General features: G+C 39.9%; 1 protein-coding gene across 1 annotated transcript in view; it reads right to left on the reverse strand.

Moving 5' to 3' along the window:
- The window catches only part of GPD2 (glycerol-3-phosphate dehydrogenase 2), a 135242-nt gene that overhangs the window by 25273 nt on the left and 87679 nt on the right, over positions 1–22290 (reverse strand). Inside the window, 3 exon segments of the mRNA XM_006091258.3 lie at positions 1161–1354; positions 6783–6927; positions 7764–7928. Coding sequence (XP_006091320.2) covers positions 1161–1354; positions 6783–6927; positions 7764–7928 — 504 coding nt within the window.

A 22290-nucleotide genomic window follows, 5' to 3' on the forward strand; every position in this document is an offset into this window, starting at 1 on the left:
TGAAAAGTCAGGAGGAAGGCATCCCGAGCGAGCCTTCAGTCTAAACCAGGAGGAGATATAAAAGTGCATGACCTGATGATATATATGGTAATACAAGGATTAGACCACAGAATGCACAGAGGTAGTACAGTTGAATATAAACCTGCAAAGACTAATTGTGAAAAGCCTTGGACCCCATGGGAGATAGTTTAGAACTTTTCCAATGGGGAGACAGTCAAGGAATATTTTAGTGCAGGGAAGTGACGATCGGAATTGTGTTTTGGAAAGACAGTTCTGGTGGAAAGATCAGACTGGTTGGGGACAGAGACCTGACAAATAGAAGCCAGCTAGGGGGCCAATGTAACTGTTCAAGTGAGAAATGACGGGGGCGAACCAGGGCAATAAAGTGAAAGGGGGTGTAAGGAGTGACCACTGATAGAAACCGGAATGGATATGGAAGAGAAGGATCACCAAAGACAAGCAGGCCATTTCCAGCTTGAGTGACTAGATGGATGGTGAGGCTGTTAACTGACAGAGGAAATTTCAGAGGATAACATTTGGAAACTTCTGAAATTAGCCAGGATTTTTAAAACATCACTATATATGTTCATTGGAGAAAATGTTATGACATCCAAGTTAAATAAAAGTATGCCCAGGTTAGCATTGGAATTAAGTAAACTTTGACATTTTCAATTCAAGCAAACATACCCTTCTTAGCTAAATCCACAGTCAAAACTCTACTTTCTACATGGTAACAGCTCACGAAGTTTCTTAGAATATACCTCTATGCTCTCATTTCTCTAATTATGAATATCCTGTATTTGTAAATCAGACCTTCCCAAGCTCTAGAATTTAAATAGCAGTACAAATATTTTGTACTGTTCTCAAAGAACATGTATGTTTAGAGCTCATGTGCAGCACTCCAATTGTGCCACTAAAAATTACCAGAAAAGGACTGTCTAAATGCATGTGGATGCAGAAAATAGAAGGAAAAGAAAGGCAACCTCTTCCCACAGTGTTATAATTTGGTCCTCATAAATTTCCTGGAAGAAGGAGGAATTGGAGCAGGCAGGTGTAAAGATGAGTCAGACTGCAGACATGGCAGTCACCTGGAGAGCTGGAATGGTTTGGGAGATGTTTATAAAAGAGAGAAGACAAGCTTAAGGGAATGGATACATTACCTTCAACATCATGACTCAGGTAATTACGCACTTCGTTCAAAATGAAGTTGATGTCTTCTTCCGAAGGAATAGGATGGTGTGTAATATCGGTTGGAGTGTCGGTAGTGCCAGCTATAGTCATCTTTTGCCACGGTAAGAAGAAAATAACTCGCCCATCACTGGTCGCTGGGTCAAGAAGTCCCATGCTCTCTGGGCTGAGATAAAAGGAACATTTTTTAATTTTTGAAATTAGTAAAAATTTAATCTTAATCTACAACCTATTTTATTCATCACATCTCATATAAACAAACAAGAACAACATGAGCTATTACTTTTACTGCCACTAAATTAACCTAAAAATTCCTTTAAAAACAAAATTGGCCCAGGTTGTGTGTCAATTCTGTGGAGCATCGTCCTATACACTAAAAGGTTGCAGGTTAAATTCCCATCCAGGGCACACACCTAGGTTGTGGGTTCAATCCCCAGTCAGTACATATATGGAGAGCAACCAATCTCTCTCTCTCTCTCTCTCTCTCTCTCTCTCTCTCTCTCTCTCTCTCTCCCCCCCACCCCTCCCTCTTTCTCTGTAAAAATCAATTAAAAACATATTCTCTGGTCAGGATAAAAAATAAATTTAAAAATTAAAAAAAAAAAAACACTTTGGTAACAAAAAGTAATGGAGCAAGTGTGATAATGCTAACATTCCACAGTAGAACCAACCCTTCCCATCTCAGAAATGCAAGGTTAATTATGAAAATGGACTTCAAGTTACAATTGTTTGGGATTTTATATTCCTTGGACAATTCACATGAGATAATGTCAGCGAGATAAATGTCTATAATTTCTTTTATGATGGTCAATTAAAGATAGCTCTTCAACCTTTTTTAAAGTCTATGAAAAGTATTTTCCTGGGACATTTGACATTTGGCACATCTTTTAGTAGAAGGTCTCAGAAGCACATGAGAAAAGTGAAGGGCCCACTTTCTAGAAACTAAAATGTAATCAAAAAGTTCTTTACTTCTTTTTACCTAGATCGGTGGTTCTCAACTTTTCTAATGCCTCGACCCTTTAATACAGTTCCTCATGTTGTGGTGACCCCCAATTTCATTGTTACAAATTGAACATAATTAAAGCATAGTGATTAATCACAAAAACAATGTGTAATTACATATGTGTTTTCCAATGGTCTTAGGCGACAGGTTGAGAACCACTGACCTAGATGAACTTGTACCACTTGACCAAATATGAGATTTCTTACTTTATTTCAATTTTACAGAAATCTCAAGGAGTACAGCCATAAGAAAGGGGCTCAGTTTTCTACTACTAAAATAATAATGTACTAGGATAAGGCCAAAAAGGAGAACGTGATGAAAATCTTTACACAGAGAGAAGGCACTAGTGCATCATGCTATGAAATCGAAGTTCAAGGATGCCTCTTCTGACAGATTACATAAAATCTTCCAAAATATTAATCAAGAATTTTCACTAACATGTGCTTATATTCTAAAACCAAATTAGAAAACACACTTGAAAGGGTAGGCAACTATAAAAAAAAATTAACAAAACCCCATCCAATAGTGTTATTAAATCACTAGAAACTATTATTTGAATGTATTCATTAACCATTCAAAGACATTTGGAGAAGTTGTTAAAGGAGTGGAAGGAATCTGAAAGTATCTTATTCAAATAGGACACTACAAATCTTCAGAAGGCTGTTTCTATTTGACTGAATTCTCAAAGCAAGCCAGGGTTAACAGTATTTACCGGGAGCTACTTTCAGCTTCTATTAATGCAACTCCTGCAATAGGAAACACAATTCTATTTGGTTTAAATAAATTTTTAAGAAATCTCTCTTATACCCACAAACTTAAAACGGCATATAGTCAACCTTCTATGTTTATCATTCCCTTTAAAATTTTTAATCCCAATTGATTCACATATATAAAGATTAGACAATAACAACTCCTAAAATAAAAAATATTGTTTTGCCCTGGTCAGTGTTGTTCCGTTGGTTAGCACATCGTCCTGTACACTGAAAGGTGGTGGGTTCTATTCCCAATCAGGGCATACACCCAGGTTTTGGGTTTGATCCCCAGTCAGGGCGCATGTGGGAAGCAACCGATCAATGTTTCTCACATGTCATATGGATGTCTCTCTCTCTCTCTCTCTTTCTCTCTCTCTTCCTCTTTCTGTCTCTCTCCCTTTCTCTTGTTCTCTATAAAATCATTTATTAAAAAAATGTCTTATGAAAAGGAAATCCACAGTAAGCTTAGCTAATGCACTTTCTTTAAACCACAAGGAATATTAATCTTTCTTTGCAAAACCCATCAGCCTCATGATATGCCTGCTATGTCTATACAGCCTTTGGAGAAAGAAATCACTGTCTACAACCTACTTGAAAGACACAGGAGAGAGGGCCACAGTCCCCACTTAGCACATGCAAAAAGCACCACAGAAGTATGCCAGTCATTTAAAACTTCAACTAAGATTTCATCTTTACTCAGGGTTACTTAAAGAAAATATTTTTACTTTCATTTTTATACATTGAAAACTATAAGTCCGGAGTATTTTCAGTCTCTGTATGACTATTTTTTTCTTCATATTTATTATAAGATTCTCTTAAAATCTTAAAAGAAATTAGTTAAGTGTGTGTTTTGTAAACACCTAATTTGATCCTGGGTTAATATGCCCTTACATTAAATCAGTCACTTTGGGATTGGAAATTTAACTCATTCAGAGTTCAAGTTTTCAATTTTATAAGTAGTACTATATTGAAACAAAAAGATAAATTCCATATTCCAACAAATTATATCTTGGCATATCTTATACATGGTCATCTTTATGGACTAGATATCATGTAATACGCCTATATAACTCAATAAACCTCATCAACTTCAGCATAAAATTATAATATGCAGCAACCTAGACATGAAATGCTGTTAGAAAAGCATAACTACTGAATCCTTTAAAACCTTCCAATGCAATAAAAGCCGTTTAAAGGGTGAAGGTGATGGTTACCAACACACGTAACTGGAACCTGTAGAGAATCAACTGCTTAAGTGAAGACATATGTGTCAAACATAAAATTAACAAGCACAGAGGGAAGACAAAGCTATTAATGTCTGGTATAAAAATTTAAGAATCCATTTGGAAATAGCTTTCATCAGTTCTAAATTACCTGATTCATGCTCTCCCTTAGGGAAAAGTTTGTTTTCTTATAAAGAATTAATTCTGCACCGTTACACTAAAGTTTGAAAATGGATATCAACTATGGATATCAACTATAACAGAGTGAGGCATAGGTCTTTTTCAATATGTATGATTCACTTGACATCAGGAGCAAAAAAGCTTCCTGCTAATTTGTGTGTGTGTGTGTGTGTGTGTGTGTGTGTAGGATTAAATGTAATGAACAATTTTCTCATGCAGACTACTGCCTTCCTGAAGTACTAGTACCTGTATTTCAACTGACGTAGCAATCAGTGGTAGAGCTAACAGCATGCAGACACTTATAGGGGAAAAAACTGACCTCTTGTCAGTGGTAAAAAACCTTTAGGCTATAAGGAGGAGATGCTTTTCATGCATTTCAGCCATTTGGTGTATTGTTGCTGCTTTCATAAGAGCATAGCCACAACTCTGACGAAAATTCCAGATTTCTTAAGTGAACTAAAAAGTACCTTTAAAAAGAAATGATTTCTGTGTGTTGGGTTTTCTGGCATTAAAATAATTTTTAAAAAGCTGTTACCATGGCCCAAGAGAATTCCACGCATGGAATGTTAGGGTCATGACAAGCTTAATAAATGCCATAAAGATACTCTGAAAACAACCCAACAAGATAGACTTATGCATAGTCCTTGCTCTCCATTTAGTAGCCTGCATGCAAGGAGTCAGTGGCTAATGAGCTCACTGCATTTTCAAACTGAGCAGGTTCTAGTTGAAATGTTAGGTCTTCAGTTATGATCAGGCTGTTTATAGGGCAGCCCCCGTCCGTGGTCGGTAAACCAGGGCTCGCGAGCCACATGCGGCTCTTTGGCCCCTTGAATGTGGCTCTTCCACAAAATACCACGTGCGGGTGCACACATACAGTGTGATTGAAACTTCGTGGCCCATGCGCAGAAGTCGGTATTGTGTGGAAGAGCCGGTATTTTGTGGAAGAGCCACACTCAAGGGGCCAAAGAGCCGCATGTGGCTCGCAAGCCACAGTTTGCCGACCACTGGATCCCTGAGGACCTAGTTAAAGCCTTGAGTTATATAATTGCTGAGTGTGATTGGTTGATGAACCCAGGGAGATGTTTCCATCTGAGATCTCTTCACCCCACCCAAGAGAATGACTTGATATGGAGAGCAAAACTTTCTTCTGGATTGCCAGTATTACAGCTGCTCAAGGTCCGTGCCTTAAGAGGGAATAAACTCTTAATCCAAGTTGCATTCCCAAGCAAGAGGCTCATCTGCAATAGAGCTGGAAGGGAACTGGGCTGTCGACCATGCCTCCAAGGTTTCCAGCAGGTTGTGTAGTAGTTGCACGTCAAAGTGCTAACTAAACATGGGGATATTTATTTCTCCCAAAGTAGAATGAAAATGATTTTTTTTATCCTCACCTGAGGATATTTTTTCCATTGATTTTAGAAAGAATAGAAGAGAGGGAGGGGGTTGGAGGGAAAGAGAGAAAGAGAGATGTGAGGCATTATCAATTGGTTGTTTCCTGCACAACCAGGGTTGGGATCAAACCTACAACCCAGGTATGTGCCCTTAACTGGGAATTAAGCCTGCGACCTCTCAGTATGTGAATGGACACTCTAACCAGCCAGGGCAATAGATGTTTTTATTTCATCTCTATCCCTAACCATTTCTCTGTTTCTGACTATCTGTGTTATTATGATGAATTAGAAATTATATCTGATTTTTACTTGCTATAATATTTTTCAAAATAATTTCTGAAGTTTTAAACATAAAAATACCTGAGTGGTCCTTATTTTCAAATTCTTCATAAGTAAATTTGGGTGTTTTATAAAATTAACTTTTTAATTAAAAAGTCCTTTATGAGCCCTAGCTGGTTTGGGTCAATGCATAGAGCGTCGGCCTGTGAACTGAAAGGGCCCAGGTTCGATTCCAGTCAAGGGCACATGCCCGGTTGTGGGCTCGATCCCCAGTGGGGGGCTTGCAAGAGGCAGCCGATCAATGATTCTCTCTCATCATGGATGTTTCTATCTCTCTCTCTCCCTCTTCCTTCCTCTCTGAAATCAATCAATATATAAAGTCCTTTATGAAAATTTTTGCAAAATTAAATTTTAATGTTTTAATGAAAATTCTGAAACACTAAGGCTTAACCTCTGAAGATGACTACACTAAAGATAGTACACAAATGGATCCCAAATCATTAACTCGTAGAAAGGAGTATTGCCATTAAAGCTAAGAAATTGTATTTTGTCTTCTGGATGAGTTCCTTTACTTATTTCTCCTCTTTTTTTTTTTTTTTTTTTTTTTTTTTAGTTGATGTACAATATTACATTAGTTTCTGGTGTACACATAGAGATTAGACATATTTCTCCTCATCGGTTATTAAGAAAGGTGAGCTAAAAGACTAAATGTAGACAATGCCTGTGCCCTTCATTCTCTGGTGACAATCACAGAGTTGGAATCCAGTACCTGTAGTAACCAGGCATCACAATGTGGACCCCAGCACTCGGCTGGCAGATAGTTGCGGCGTCCTTATCATCCATTTGGCGCACGGCGTCTGTGAAAGGTCCCGTGGCATTGATAACACATTTGGCTCTCACATCAAATTCCTGTCCTGTGGAAGAAAGCAGCATCAATCACACACCCCATTTGTTTCTCTGCTCACGGGTGCTTTGGATTATTAATTCATCTATTAACTCCACCTATGGCCAAGTATATCGTATACCACACGAAGTGACATGAGCAGCCAGAGTTACTGAAAAGCCACACAAAAGGCTCGCACCTGAGTAAATGTTCCAAAACCAAGTCCAAACTGAGGGACTGGGGGGAGAGCTTGCCGCTTTTTCATTTCAGCTCTCAGTTATTTTGCAAAATGCCCCGCATCCAAGTGCCAAATATGAAGAAAATGAGATGAGTAAATAAGCTGCTTTCTCTTTAAAACTCAAATGTGTAAGCAGTGTTGCCGCGAGACAATGTATTTCACATTGCTGGTTTTGTTTAAGGAAAGGATGTAATTTTGAAAGGGTGCCTACATGGCCTTAGACTCAGGACAAGAATGAAAGTCTAACCAAAGTGAAGTGTTTGACTCTAACGTGTAAATGCACTGTTTATGTCATGTAAAATGATACTTTGAAACTTGCACGTTTATTTTGTTTCAACATGTTTCTGTAAAGAAAACTAAATGCACTCATAGCTGTGGGGGTTTTGTGGGCATTTATTATTTTCGCATTTTATTATCATCACTATCAGCATCATTATTTGGGGTAAATTGCCAGGTCCTACAAGGGAAAATTTTCACGTGAAACCAGTCACTGTTGACAATAAGGATATAATTAAGATGACTCTGAAATCTGCTTAAGTCAAATCAAAGTGACAGAAAAATTATAATTCCGTCATTATACAGGCAAGGCAAGATGCTAAGAAGAGCTCCCTGCCAGAGCCTTGGCATACCTGTGAGTACGTCCTTGCACCGCGCGCCGCTCACGCGCTCTTTCCCTGTTTGGGGGTCTGTCTTCTTCAGCAAGCTCAGGACCTCCATGTAATTGGCTGTGGCAGCCCCATACCTGGCAGCAGTGAGAGCAATGGCAAGGTTCATCCGTGCGTCGTTGTGTTGTCCTGCAGCAGGGAAAGAGGAGGGACAGGAGTCACCTCGAGCCACAGGCTGGTGGTTCAGAAGTGTGTCACAACAGATATGTCACATCTGTCCCTGTCACCCAGGATATAAATGATGGCTGGTCAGCTCTAGAGGGCAGGATTTAAAAATACAGTCATTCTCGGTCGGGCATTTACCTGCCACTTCAGCAAGAGCACTTTTGTGCCGAGGAAAGGGCGAAAAATACCCTTTCCTGCAGAGCTCAGACCGATTATCTGAAAGTTAAGCAATAAGTAATTATTCTCTCAGTTTGGGGAACATATGTATATGTCAGACTTTTCCTAATACAGACAACCCTTATGCATGAAAGAGAAGCAATTCAAAACTTTGGAATATTTGACACCCCAACTGGTGTTGATTAACAATTTTTATGAGTATGTGCGCTATCTAATATTCAAAATCAAGAGCTTATTCTTCCATACAGAATCTCTGAGTATTCTATAAAAGGATTTTTTTTCTGGGTCTGAATTTTGATCAGAGCTCCTTAACATGTAACTTTTTTTTTTTAATCGCACACATAAAAGGTAAGAAATTAAGCAGGGCAAAATTTAATTACAGAACAATTCCTACCTGTATTGTTAAAGATTTATTGCTGAAAAAATCCTAGTTAAAGAAAACTAAGGGGGAGGAGAAGGGGGGAAAGATGATTAATCACTTTAAAATACTGGCATCACTAGAGACTTTTTCTATTTATTATTGCCAGTGGAGTTAACGCTGACCAGGAAGAATTACTCTACATTGCAGGGGCCAGGTTCTCTGTGCCCTGAATAATTAATTACCCAGGGCTAGATGTATTGAAGCAGGGTTCAAATTCCCACACACTGGGATCAGTTCTATCAAGATAATACTGATAAAGGGATGAATTTGTAATGAATATTGTTGTTGATTTATGTTGCCAGCATACCAAACATTTAGTATAAATGGTTTATGTAAAGTTTCTTCCTTGTGATTCAGTCTGTGCAGGGCCAGAAGCACAACACAGGTAATCTGTTCCAGCTAAAAGGGCAAAGTTATAAAGAGAGAATCGATGACTGAGATGCCGCCGCCCCTCCCCACAAACATCTTATTCTAAAACCGTTGGACTAATACAATCCGCCAAGAACCTTTCCTTCAAAATGAAATCCTCTTATCAAGTGAAGAGCACATATTAAACCTCAAAATGCAGAATGAAAAGTTATTTTATAAAAAAAATTAGTAGAAGGAAAGTAGGAGAAAGAAAACAACAGCAGCCTTGGGACCTGAGCTAGAAGTAGGAAGAAGGGTAGCATGTCTATCAATTTCAACTTAGCGTGACCCCAAAGTTGCTATTAGAACAGTCAGTAGGTGTATTTAATGTTTAAGAAACCAACTTTTATTAATGTAGGGCTCCTTACTTAAAATTGGAATATATTCCACAAAGTTAAATGCATACAGAGTCCAAAGTAACAAAATAAAAAATCCACTATAGCCCAGCCGGCATAGCTCAGTGGTTGAGGATTGGGCGACCTAGGAACCAGGAGGTCACGGTTAGTTTCCAGGTCAGGGCACAAGCACGGGTTGCGGACTCGATCCCCAGTGTGGGGCATGCAAGAGGCAGCCGATCAATCTCTCTTCCTTTCTCTCTGAAATCAATAAAATAAAATAAAAACTTTAAAAAAATTCTACTATAGATCTTCTCTTTAAAGAAATTATACATCTAAACTAAAGAGAGTGAGTACCCATCCCATCCAATCTTTCTAGTAGATGTATTCACATAACAATGAAACACATCACGGGCAATTCAAAAAGCCCAGGGCCTGTTAGTGCAGTGGGAAACCCTCACCCACCCAGATGCACCTTGATGTACACACATGGCAGGTCTCTGGAAAGCCATGTGTGACTTGGCTATTTTGAATCCTACATGAAGTCACTATTCAAAGGAACCAGACAGAAATCCCATTTATTAAATGACAAATGCCTTTGTAAAATGGTATCTCTATTACACAATCATCTGGTAATAAAACTCTCTAAGTTCTGAAAATACAAAATCTTTCTTTTAATGCCTTTTAAAATATAAAATCTCACTGGATCCGTACTCGTATAGTTCATCATGCTCTGCGGCTTCTATACTAAGAAAAGCCTCCCTAATTAGCTTTCAAATCCCAATACTTTTTTTAAAATCTTTATTATTGAACGCATTACATATGTCCCCTTGTTTCCCCCATTGTGAGATTTTCTTTTCTAGTGGGCCTATCTGATCAGACCGCATGAGGTTTAAGTTCACACTAAGTCCCAATACTTTTGAAGGTAAACAAGATCAAGCTCAGTTAAAGTGTGAGGGGGAAACCAGTTCCCTTGCTCCTTCTTTTCCACACCTGCCCTGATACCCAGCAGCACCTGCTTTGACTCGAATCAGGCACGTCACTTATTTATGAAGGGCTTCATAGGATGGCCCTCATCTGCCACATTTCCACTCCCATTATTCTCACTGCCTAGGACTATGAAGTCATTTGCAAATCCCTAAACATCTGTGTTATTTCACAACTTCTTGCCTTCGCCCACATTCATTCTTCTGGCTGCAGTACCATGGTGGAAGCTCTGGGCAATTCCTATTCATCTCTCATGATCTGGTTCAAGCATCTCCCCATGAAGTCTCCTCTTCTCTGCATCCCTCCAAGGCAACATTGTTTATTCCTTCTTCTGAGTCAACCTTATAGCGTGTACATACCTTTTTTATAATCTTTATGATACTACATTCATCCACATATCCATCAGCTTAAAAAACAATAAGCTTTGGCTATGAGTCAGACACTGTGACAAATGCAGGGAACACCCAGTGGTGAGAGAGATACAGGTGTCTCTAGTCTCATAGAACTTACATCACATTGCAGTTACTGTATGATTTGCCATGTTCCCTCATTCCAGTTGTGGGAAGTCAGGAAGCTTTACTTGTTCATCTTTCTTTTTTCTTGTTAGTACCAAACACAGAACAGGTATCCAAGAGGTGTTAAGTGTAGACAAAATCCATAAATAAATAAGATTTATTTATAGCCTTAGATATATAGTCTTAATTTTTTCATAATTATATACAAATTTTATAAAATTGTCTCGTCTATATAGATTTACAGTTTTATCTCTAACGATGGAATGCTTTGTCTGGTGTTAAAGAATTTCAGACCTCAATGAGTTGGTTGCAAGAAGTTTTAAGGGGAGCAGGGAAACCCAGAAATGTGTAAAATCTGAACTTAAACCCAAAGTGGGATGAAAGGAGAAATGGTTATGTATGATTCCCTCAAGACTTATCCCACAAGTTTCTCCTTACTCTGCAGGGGAAAAGCAAATCCAGTTACTATAAGCTTCTAGAAATTGACGAATATGTTGAGTTTCCTCTGGGCCCAGGAGCTCACACCTCCACCCAGAAGTTCCCTTCTTTGCAGACATTCAGCTTAATTCATTTCCCTCCTTGGATTCAGGGTAGATCTCCTCCTTACCCACATTCAAGTCAGCCTGTACCCTGAGATACCCAGATGCTTGCAGTGTGTGCTTCCTGGGATACGTGGTATATCTTCACTCTTCTTAACTAAATTCCTCCTAGCCCCCATTCCTGACATTTTGCAAGGTATCTGCATGCCTCCTGTAATTTCGTTTCTGGAGAAAAAAGTTTTTGACAAACAGTGCATGTCATTGGAATGCGCTACAACAATCTCACCTCCCCCACCCAATTGATCTGCTTATTAAGTTTGGATTTTCCAAGCTGTTTCCTCAGAGCCCGGCAACATACTATTCACTAATCAGCGAATAGCTTTACGTTGGCACTTACACAAGCGCCCAGACGGGGACTGTGAAAATCTGTTTCCTACTCTTCTCCTTTTGCACTTGAAATCTTACATATGTGCACATTCTGAACTTGCAGTGCTTCTGAGAGGAAGCACAGAAGAGGTGGGACTATAACTGTTTTCCCTTGTTTAGAAAAACAAAATGTTCAATCAACCCACTGAACAGAATGTAGGTCAGTGGTGGTAGAGAAGGATTTTTGCCTTCACCCTCAATGGCCTCGCACACAGGTTAGTGGGAGATATTTGGGGTGGAAAATATTTTAGGATGTAATCATAGGATAGACCTCAAGTATAAATATTTTGGAGACATAGCAATATTGCTCTACTCAGAGGGTTTCAAAGTTTGGCAGCTAAGTTATCATGCAAAACAGTTGGAAAAAGAGAAGTAGTCATTGAAAGTGTAAACGGTATGAAGAATGAGTAAATATGAAAATCCCTAGGTAACAAATTACCTGGCATTTTCCTGGTCCTTCGGATCTAAAATTCTACAGTGCTGTGAAATTCTACATACAATCTTATTTTAATACAGCATACTTTAAAATGGGCATGCACAGCGCACAGACCTATCTACACGGACCCAGGAATTGGTACAGAAAGTCTAATTGTTAGAAAAAAAGTCCTTGATTAAAATAACACCTGTCCAAAAATTCATAGGCAATTAAAATTGCCACAAGAAATGTTGAGAACATTCCCTTCCATCTCCCTGTGCCCTGACGCTGCTTCTGGAAGGGGGAAAAAAGGATGCATGAAAGAAAGAATACTTCCTCAAAGATTTCATCCCATTTCCAACAAAACGCACAGGGCACACTTCATTGTCTCAGACTGACAGTGTCACAGTGACCTCTCAGGCAGCTTCTCCTTAGCAGTCAGACAAAGACAATTCAAAGGCTAACAACCCACCAAACTCAAGCTGATTCCATATAATCATTATATTTAAAATTTCCTCGTCTTATGGGAAGAGTGCAGATAGAGGCAGAATAAAAAGGTGTGTGTGTGTGTAAGGAGATGACTAAATTCTGGTTTAAGTACATATGATGAATAAACGTGAAGAGGAAAACAAAATGAGAACCCATTTCAGAGTAAATTGTGACACAGTGCATTTCCGTAAGTAAATTACGGCTAGTGGCAGGGGTGAGGGAAACAGTTCAGCACCTCACAAGACATATTGGTGAGTGGCTCTGGGCTTGGAATGACTGGGTCACGCGTTTTGGTACTTCTCTGGGCTTCGGTGTCCTATAAAAGGAGAGGAGTTGGGTGGCCCCTCTGAAAATATACAGAAATGGCTGATCTTCAATAGCTAGCTACTCTTTTCAATACTTCAATTTTTTTTCGTTTCTGGTTTCTCTGACTTTGCCCCCAATATGTCTAAAAAGAGAATGGGCATTAATAAAGACCAAAAACAGGTGCTTTATAAAGTAAATCAGAAAAATAAAATCAGAAATCATGTTCTTACATCAGATATGGAGTTATAATGCAATCGTGATTCGATTGGTCTTTATGGGCTATGTAGTACTAGTATATTGCAAAAGTGCCCCAATTATTCACCCCTCCTTGCAGCCATGCCCTTTGCCACGTGTCTTCACAGCGTCTTCTCCCACTCTGATCTGGACTCAGCCATGTGAAATGGTTTGGGTCAATGGAATGTCAGTGGATGTGAGGAAAAAAAGAAAAGGGAAGCTCTTCAAATGCTATGAAAAGGACATCCCCAGGCTGACCTGCTGGTACCAGGAGGACAATGAGAGGCATGTGGCAAGTTGCTGCAGTCATTCGTTCCAGCCACGGCCATCCTACACCAGCTAGCAGGCCTGAGTGCAAGTTGAGCCGAGAGCAGAAAAATCTCTGAGCCAACCCAAGACAAGATCAGAAGAACCTGACTGCTCCAGTGCATTAGCAGTAAATCCTAATTGTTTTCGTGCTACTAAGGACTAAGGGTTATTTGTTGTGTGGAATTGTGGCAATAGGTAACTTATACAAGCAATGTAACCATTTTTCTTATATAGTCCCAACTGAACAATGGCTTATAGCCTCAAAATTGCATTATAGATGGCTACTTAGAACACAATTCAGCCCTAGCCAGTTTTGCTTGGTAGATAGAGCGTTGGCCCTCAAACCGAAGAGTTGTGGGTTCAATTCCCATACCTCAGTTGTAGGCTCAATCCCCAGCCCCAGTCTTGCAATGTTTCTCTCTCTCTCTGTCTCTCCCCTCCCTTCCACTCTCTCCCTCATGAAAAAAAAAAAAAAAAAAGGCCTGGGGGCGGGGGGGGGGGCGGAACATAGCCTCAGGTGAGGATTAACATCAACCCAAAAAAAGGACACAATTCATTTTCCTGTAAAAATGCCATAAATAAAACGTGGTGAGTTGATTAGTTTGTGCCACAAGAGCTATTTAGTGCATATGGTGTTTGAATAAGGGAATTGGTCATTATTCCAAAGCCTCAATGCCCACCACTCCCTCTCACTGACCCTCAATCTCCAGGCTGACCCCAGGTCCCATCCTCAAACACAACTCTGCTCTTTCACACCTCTGGCTTGTTGCTCATGTTGTCCCTACTCCACGGAACATCTTGCCCTACCTCTGCACTATCCAACTTTTCATCTTTCCTTCACCAAACTTTCCCTGACTCCAATCAGTCACAAGAGCCTTCTCTCCTCTGTGCTTCCATGGCATTTTATAAGCACATTTATTACAGCACAAACTATTTTCTCAACATTTGCATTGAACACTCATTAATTGGGCAAACATGTACTCAATGCTTTTAATGTACCAGGGATTATCCTAGGAACCGGGTTTACAACAGGCACACAGATAGTCACTCCAGACTATTGGATGTTCCTAAAAGAACAGAGAGCACCTTATTAATTTTGTTTTCACAGCACCTACCGTAGCATTTGCTACCTAGTAGATATTCAAATATTTGTTGAACAAATGAATGAATGAGTTAATGGACATGAATATGGAACATAATCACTGGTCAAATAAAGGAAATGTGCTCACGGCTGAGATATTCTAGGAACAGTCCCCAACCCCTCAGTTCTACCCCCACTAAAGACTGTGTTCTCCACGAAACCAAGGGGCTATTGTCTGTCTACCTAGCTACCCAGACAATGGAAGCAGCATGTCTCCTATCACAAAATCTCTGGTGAAAACAGAAGCAAAAAGAGAAGGCCAGTGATAGAGTTAAGGCAAGCGTGCGGTGTATGATTAGGACAGCAAGTGGCAGATCCCTTTAACAAATATTGAATAAATATTGACCTAGTACATATTGTGAGCCAGGCACGATGCTAGGCACTAGGAGGGAGAATAGGACTACCCTGGTCTCTGCTCTATGAAACCACATGGGGAAGACATAAAAATCAACCAAAATAAAGCAGTAAGATTATTAAAAATTGCAATAATGGCAATAAAGGAGAAATAGGTGGCAGGGGGAGCAACTCCCTGGGCCGGGGCTATATTTTAGGCAGGGCTGTTAGGGAAAGTGGTCAAGATGAGCAAGAAGTAGAGAAAGTGCAAAGAAGATAAGTCCTAACAGCAAGACAACTTTCTATCAACTGTAATCACTGCTAATTTTCAATTATATCCAAAGCTTACATGAAGCATAAACTACCAGAAATGTGACTATGGTATTAACACAACTCCATTTGATTAAAAAGTGCTGGGAAAGTGATTTTTTTTTTACTCATACTTTACTCACCTATATTTTAAATATACTTATCAGGAATTAAATTTTAAAATCTTCCTGGGTTAATGTACACTATTCCAGGAAATGTCTTCTAGTATAGACTGGTAAAACTCAAAACAAAAGCATAATACTCAAAGTTTATGAATTGGAGTAATTTGCTGTCACTTATCCACACTACAGTTCTCAGGAAGGGGCACGTGTTAGCACTAAGCATGTAATCATTTTTATTATTAAATACAAAGGTACAATTAAATACAGGTACAGGATGTGACCTGCATCATAATTCTGCCCCGCCTTTCTCTTTGCAATATCCTTTTCATTATCCTGGGCCTTTTGTTCCTTCATGCTTCTTTTGTTTCTTCCTAAGTTCTCGGATAAGCTATTTACAATCTAAATAATTAGCAATCAGCGTGGATCTGTGGTCTTTGGCCCCATGCAAACGAAACATTGTGAAGTGCCTTAAGATGACATATTTAAGCACATAAAGCTTCTCTTCCCTCACGACTTTCCTTTCTTGAAAAAGTTTTAAATGAATCTAATAAAGAGTAAGTTTTCTACTTTTCAGATACTTAGAAATCAGCTAGAGCTGAACAAATATAACCTGCAAACAACAGACTGTCTGGGTTTTCATCAGCTATATCTGTGCAAAAGTGTTCTATGTCAGTTTACAATGAAGACCCCTCGCGTCCGATGACTATCCATTCTCTCTCTAGACCAGTGGTTCTCAACCTTCTGGCCCTTTAAATACAGTTCCTCATGTTGTGACCCAACCATAAAGTTATTTTCGTTGCTACTTCATAACTGTAATGTTGCTACTGTTATGAATCGTAATGTAAATATCTGATATGCAGGATGGTCTTAGGCGACCCCTGTGAAAGTTCGACCGCCAAAGGGGTCGCGACCCACAGGTTGAGAACCGCTGCTCTAGACACTTCATTCTCTCTCTAGCGCAAACCAAAAGTAGGCTTTTATACTTTTAAGAAAAAGGGGAAAGGAGCAATGTGACCAAAGCAATTAACTGAAATGAGATGAAAAGTCAGAACGCATGACCCACTAGGGAGACTCTTGCAGACCATTCAACCATGTGGCCTGAAGCCACAGGTCACCCGCCTTGGTAGTTTGTGAAATGCACAAAAGTCCCTGAGAAGCCACCTTAGAATGTCTGGCTTTGAGGGCAAAGGCCTCGCTTTACTGAAAGCTGCAGTCTGGAACACGCAGCATCTGAACCCAAGGTGTTCTGCAAATGCTTGAGATTTGTCTCTTTTACAAATATTTATTAAACGGGCTGGCTCAGCTGCTCTCGGACTCTGCGCTACAAGAGCAAGCTTATAGTCTAACTTGGAAAAGTCACGAGTTCCAAAAAGTCTCTCCACTTCCTAGCACACGTCCTTTCTCTTGCCTCTGCAGTTTTCCTAAAATATCACCAAACACAGTGCTCCGGCCATATCTCTGTCTCCCTCATGTTATAGGAAGATTTGCAAGCTTCTTTCAAAGGACTGTGTGCATAAGTTCAAGTCCCATCCTCAGCCCTGGGAAACCTCACACTAGTTGCTTTCTCTAAGGTTCTTTCCATTCATCTCTGAAGGGGGAGTAGTAATGGGATTGACATAGGGTTAACATGAGGAATAAGTGAGACAGGCAATGTATGTTACAACATAACAGTTCTCAACAAATATTAACTATCATTATGAAAATATTTAAAAATTTACTAGAAATTCAAGACCACTTTACACTGTAATGAAAAGATATAGTTGCCTAAAATATTTTTTAAATGTAACGAACTTTTCCCAAAAAATGTCACAACGATCTCTAATCTGTGCACTTCAGGAACACTGCTTGCTCTTTTTGTTTCTTTTTCTCTCTCTTCACTTTTCACCGCTGACAAGCAAGGTATTCCTTTGCGTGCATCACAAAGGATAGGAAGACTGGAGAACGCTTTTCCATCCAGAGGAAAACAGCGTTGACAGGATAACAGTGTTTCAAAATGTTAGCATCACCAAATCTTAATTGAGGGGACTTCATTTCTCTTTCAGTTTTTACAAAGGAAATCAACACTTGCTATAAATTAGGAAAAGTCAAAAGACTCACATTCTAACCCTTCAAACAATCACTAACTGGATGTGTTTTTGTAATAGATAATTGTCTGGGTTTGGTTTGTTTGGTATTGCTTTCCAGCATCTGACACCCCCCCTCCCCCACTTCTCTCTCTCATGCAAGCCTTGAAGACGGCAGTCTACCCCACCCGCAGGAGAAGGAAGGCGCACGGGGAAAACAGGCCTCTAACCTGGCACCAGCAATTGGATGCTCTCAATACAGACATCAACCTAGAGATAGTGACCCAGAGCATGGGATGCAGGGAATCCAATCTGAAGGTGGAGGCAGAACAGCAGCAGCAACAGAAATGTCAGCAGTGGTGGCAGAACAAGCCTCGATGTACGGTCATCAGCACTAAAGTCTTCAATGATGTTCCGTTTCTGGAACAGGATTTTGCCTGTGGCTTTAGTTGCTGCAAAAACACTTTTGGTCCCTTATTTTTCAATTGTCTTCAGCGTTCCCGTATTTCTGCCTGTTGTTCAACATCCTCTTAAAAAAACACTTTTCTCCTTACATCAGCCAGATTTATTTTTTTGCCTAAGACGGAAAATCCGGACCGGACCTCTGTGCCTCAGTGTCCTCCTTGCTTAAGCCACCGAGGGGAACTTTATCATCACTCAGGATCCTTCGGGCTCTCCCAATTTTATAAGTTGCAGTCACAAAATTTCAAATAAACCAACTGAAAACTTAAGAATCTACTTCAAAGTAAACGAAGCCTTTCTGAAAGTAATACACCTTGCATAGAAGGACTGGCAAAAGTGAGTTCTTTCACTTACAAAGGACCCCTTCCAGCCCTCCTCTCCTCATTCGTGTGTGAGTGCATGCACACAACTTTTTACAAACCTGCTGGAATGGCTCAACCTGCCCCGGGGTGATTCCGAGTGTGAGCTACATAATAAATACATGGAAGCGTGTGCTAAGGACCGGCCGGGGAATTCTAAGTGGGAGCAGCCTTTTGAGAACCTTTATCTGTTGCAGGGCCAGTCCTGTATCTTATCAAATTTCTCTCCCTAATCACGGAAAGATTCCACGCCTTATCAAACTGTTATCGAATCAGCCTGACCCGAGTCCAATGTCCTGATTGTCTGACAGGAATGTGTACTATCACACTGACATGAACATCCGGCTGACTCCCCGCAGCCCAGGGAGAGCACGGGGCCTGGAGACTCAGCATACCTGAGATGGGGACGCAGCTGCCACAGGCTGACACGCGCTTTACCCTTCAGAGTCTGCTCTTCATCCGCACAGGAGGGTTTACACCAGCTCCTCGGCCCATCTTCTAGACTCAGCCACTGAACTAATCCAAGTACAGCATATGGGGAAGCACTTGTAAACTGGAACCATTGTAAGAATGAAGCTATTATTGCCCGACTGGCATGGCTCAATGGTTGAGCATCAACCTATGAACCAGATCACACTCGATTCCCAGGCAGGGCACACCCACGATTCCCGGGTGGTGCATGCAGGAGGCAAACAATCAGTGATTCTCTCTCATCATTGATGTTTCTATCTCTGTCCTTCCTCTCTGAAATCAACAAAATAAAAAAAAATTTTTTTAAAGAATGAAGCTATTATGGTTCATGAAAATTTCCTTCTATTAATTTACCTTCCCTCTCCTTTTGAGACAGACTTTAATCTGTTATCCAAGTCACTAACATTTCTCAGTATCAGAATAATCTCTTAGCCATCAATGTTTACTACGAAACTTTTTGGGGGGCTTGAAGCTTTAAAAGAGGCAGAAAAGTAAGAATTTAATACTTTTTCAATGCAAAACAAACCTTCAGGCTCACTTCACAAATATATTTTAACTGGTTTGAAACTACAATAACATCCAATTGCTTCTGCTCAAACTTGATATTTACTAAGCAGAATCCTGAACATAATTTGGTGGTTCAAATATGTTTGCCTAACGGAATTTTTAAACAGCAATCGTGAGTCAACTGATCCACATGATGTTTTGTTTTTCATAAAAATTAATAAATCATTTGCAGATGACATGATACTCTACATAGAGAACCCTAAAGATTCCACCAAAAACTACTAGAACTGATAAATGAACAGCAAAGTAGCAGGATACAAAATGAATATCCAGAAATTGTTGCATTTTTTAAAACTATACATTTATTGATTTCAGAGAGAAGAAGGGAGAGATAGAGATAGAAACATCAATGATGAGAGAGAATCATTGATTGGCTGCCTCCTGCATGCCCCTTACTTGGGACTGAGCCCACAACCCGGGGCCTGTGCCCTGACTGAGAATCAAATGGTGACCTCCTGGTTCATAGGTCAACACTCAACCACTGAGCCACAACCAGCCAGGCTGCTTAAGATTTTTATATATGTTCATAGTTCTCCTAAGAGTATAAGTTTACCTCTGGGCAGAGATTGTGATGGCACATTTTAAGTTATTATCTGAATAATTTTTAGTTCTAAGAGTTTTGGAGCCTAAAACATGGCATACCTATAAACATAATACAATGGACTTTTATTGAGTTATTGCTATGTGAAAAAAAGACCCAGACCATAACAGTCTATTTGCCTTAAAAAGAGAGCAAAATTATAATATGTTACGCCATTAAAATATAACTTTAAATACAGCATATTAATCTTCAGCTTCACACACGTCTCCAACTTCCGAGGAGCCCTGCACAAATACGCTTTTGTAAAACAACCTCACAGCACTTTGATGTGACCGTATGTTCATTAAAAGGAAGTATTACCACTTACATACATAAGGTACATAATGAATTCAGTATGTGTCTAGAGTTGGCTAATGCCATTAAAGCACATGCCAAAAGCACAGACTATAAATCAAAATGCGATTTGTCAAAGTAAGGTCTTAATATGATACAGGTTAGAAATAAATAAATAAACCAATAACGTTCTGAGATGGGATTAGTGAGGAGCGAGCTAAGCCCAAACTGAGACCAGGTTGCAACTGACATCCCTTTGTTCTATCTATAGCTTTGGCTACTCCTCTCTCTCCTGCACCTGGATAAGTACAAAATTAGCATGCACCAGGCATCCTTCACTCCCCCAAGGATTTATATCTCTAATGCCATTTTAAAGACTGATATTCTTTCCAAAATGTTGACATAAACCAGTTGGGCAATTACAGATTTTTTAAAAGCCCACATTACTAAAGTTTATAAAAATCTAGATTATTCTTTTTAAAAAAAAGTGTGGAAAACACTTAACATTAAGTTATTAATTCACTTCAAAATTGAGGAAGATTTAACAGCGGACTAGAAAGAGCAGACAGAAAAATAAAAAGGCTAAGCTAACTATCAAAAAATAAGAAAATCTAGTCAGTGGACACTGGAGTTGTCCAGGAAACGTGAGCAATGAGAGGCTACTGCTCCGTGTCATACCTTCCTTTTTCCGGTGCCGTTACCTCTCTTTCAGGCTGGGCTCTTTCAAATTAGCATTAAAGCTCATCCAAAACACTTCCTACTAGTCACCCAAATATGTTCCCTAGGTTCTGAGTTCCCTGTATTAAATGCTGTTTTCATTCACTGGATGCCCACTGCCTACAGAGTTCAAAATAAACTCTTTATAGTGCGGCATGGCTGACCCTCAATAATCCGGGTCCTGTTTGCTATTCCCACCTCTCCACCCCCTCTGCTCAAGATCTATCTATAACTGCTTCTATGTTCCCTGTGCCTGCTTGCCTCTGGCCACAATGTTCCCTTCCACACTCTCTCCAATGACTCCACCTGGCCGTCCTATTCATTCCTACAATTCAGCAAAGTATTACATACTTAGGAAGCTTTTCTAGGTGTGTGCCTCTCACAGAACTCCCACCGTTACTGAAAGTCATTGGTCTGCTTCATGACTCAAATAACTTTTTGAGGAAAGGTAACATTATATTAGTCTGTGCATCTCCAAGACAGATCACATGAACTGTATGCACGGTGCTAATATATGGTACTGAAGAGATAAATAAATAAATAAAATCGCTAGTTATATTTTTTTGAAAACTACGAATATTATCCCATCTAGAAAGATATGAAACTACAAATTAATTCATCTTGCTATGCAAAGTGTTGCTTCCTTTATAATCATTCCAAACTTCCCAAGACTAATACATAAAGGTCAATCTTGAAGAAGAATTGAGTACAGAGCTATAGAAAATAAACCCTTAGAAAGTACTAACATTCGTATTTAGAGTCTGCACAATCGAGGCAATATATAACCTATGCCTAGCCCCCTAGTAGGCACACTTCAACGCAGAAGTAATGCATGTCAACGTTTAGTCAACTTCCTCCAGAGAATCATACAACAGGAAGTTCAGCAGTGTTTACATCCCGGGACTTTTCACAAGCTTTGGGAGGGTAGATTTAACAAAACCAACACCAGGGTTAGATCCACACCTGAGTTCCTGCTGACAGAATCAGCCTCATTAATGGACTAAAAGACTGGAAGGTGAAACACAGGCCGGGAGAGAAGCCCTATAGTTTGGGGAGCAGCAACTTCAGCAAAAATATGAAACTAAAATGCAATTCCTGCTTTCAAACCATTCTCCAACCTTCCTTCAGATCTCACACCTCCTGAGCTGATGGGGAAAAATAAGACTGCTCAGCCTTTCCCTACTTCCTTTTCAGAGATTAAGCAAATCTATGCAGGTAGAGACCATCAGGATCTAGCCAAGGGCTCCTCAATGCTACAATGGCTGCTGCTTCTTCAACCCTGGGAAACATCCCTTCCAGTAGAGGCAGAGGATCCATTTAAAGATCAGAGGTGGCAATCCCCGCCCC

The sequence above is a fragment of the Myotis lucifugus genome, unplaced genomic scaffold (genome assembly GCF_000147115.1).
Source record: "Myotis lucifugus unplaced genomic scaffold, Myoluc2.0 scaffold_89, whole genome shotgun sequence".
Lineage (NCBI taxonomy): Eukaryota > Metazoa > Chordata > Mammalia > Chiroptera > Vespertilionidae > Myotis > Myotis lucifugus.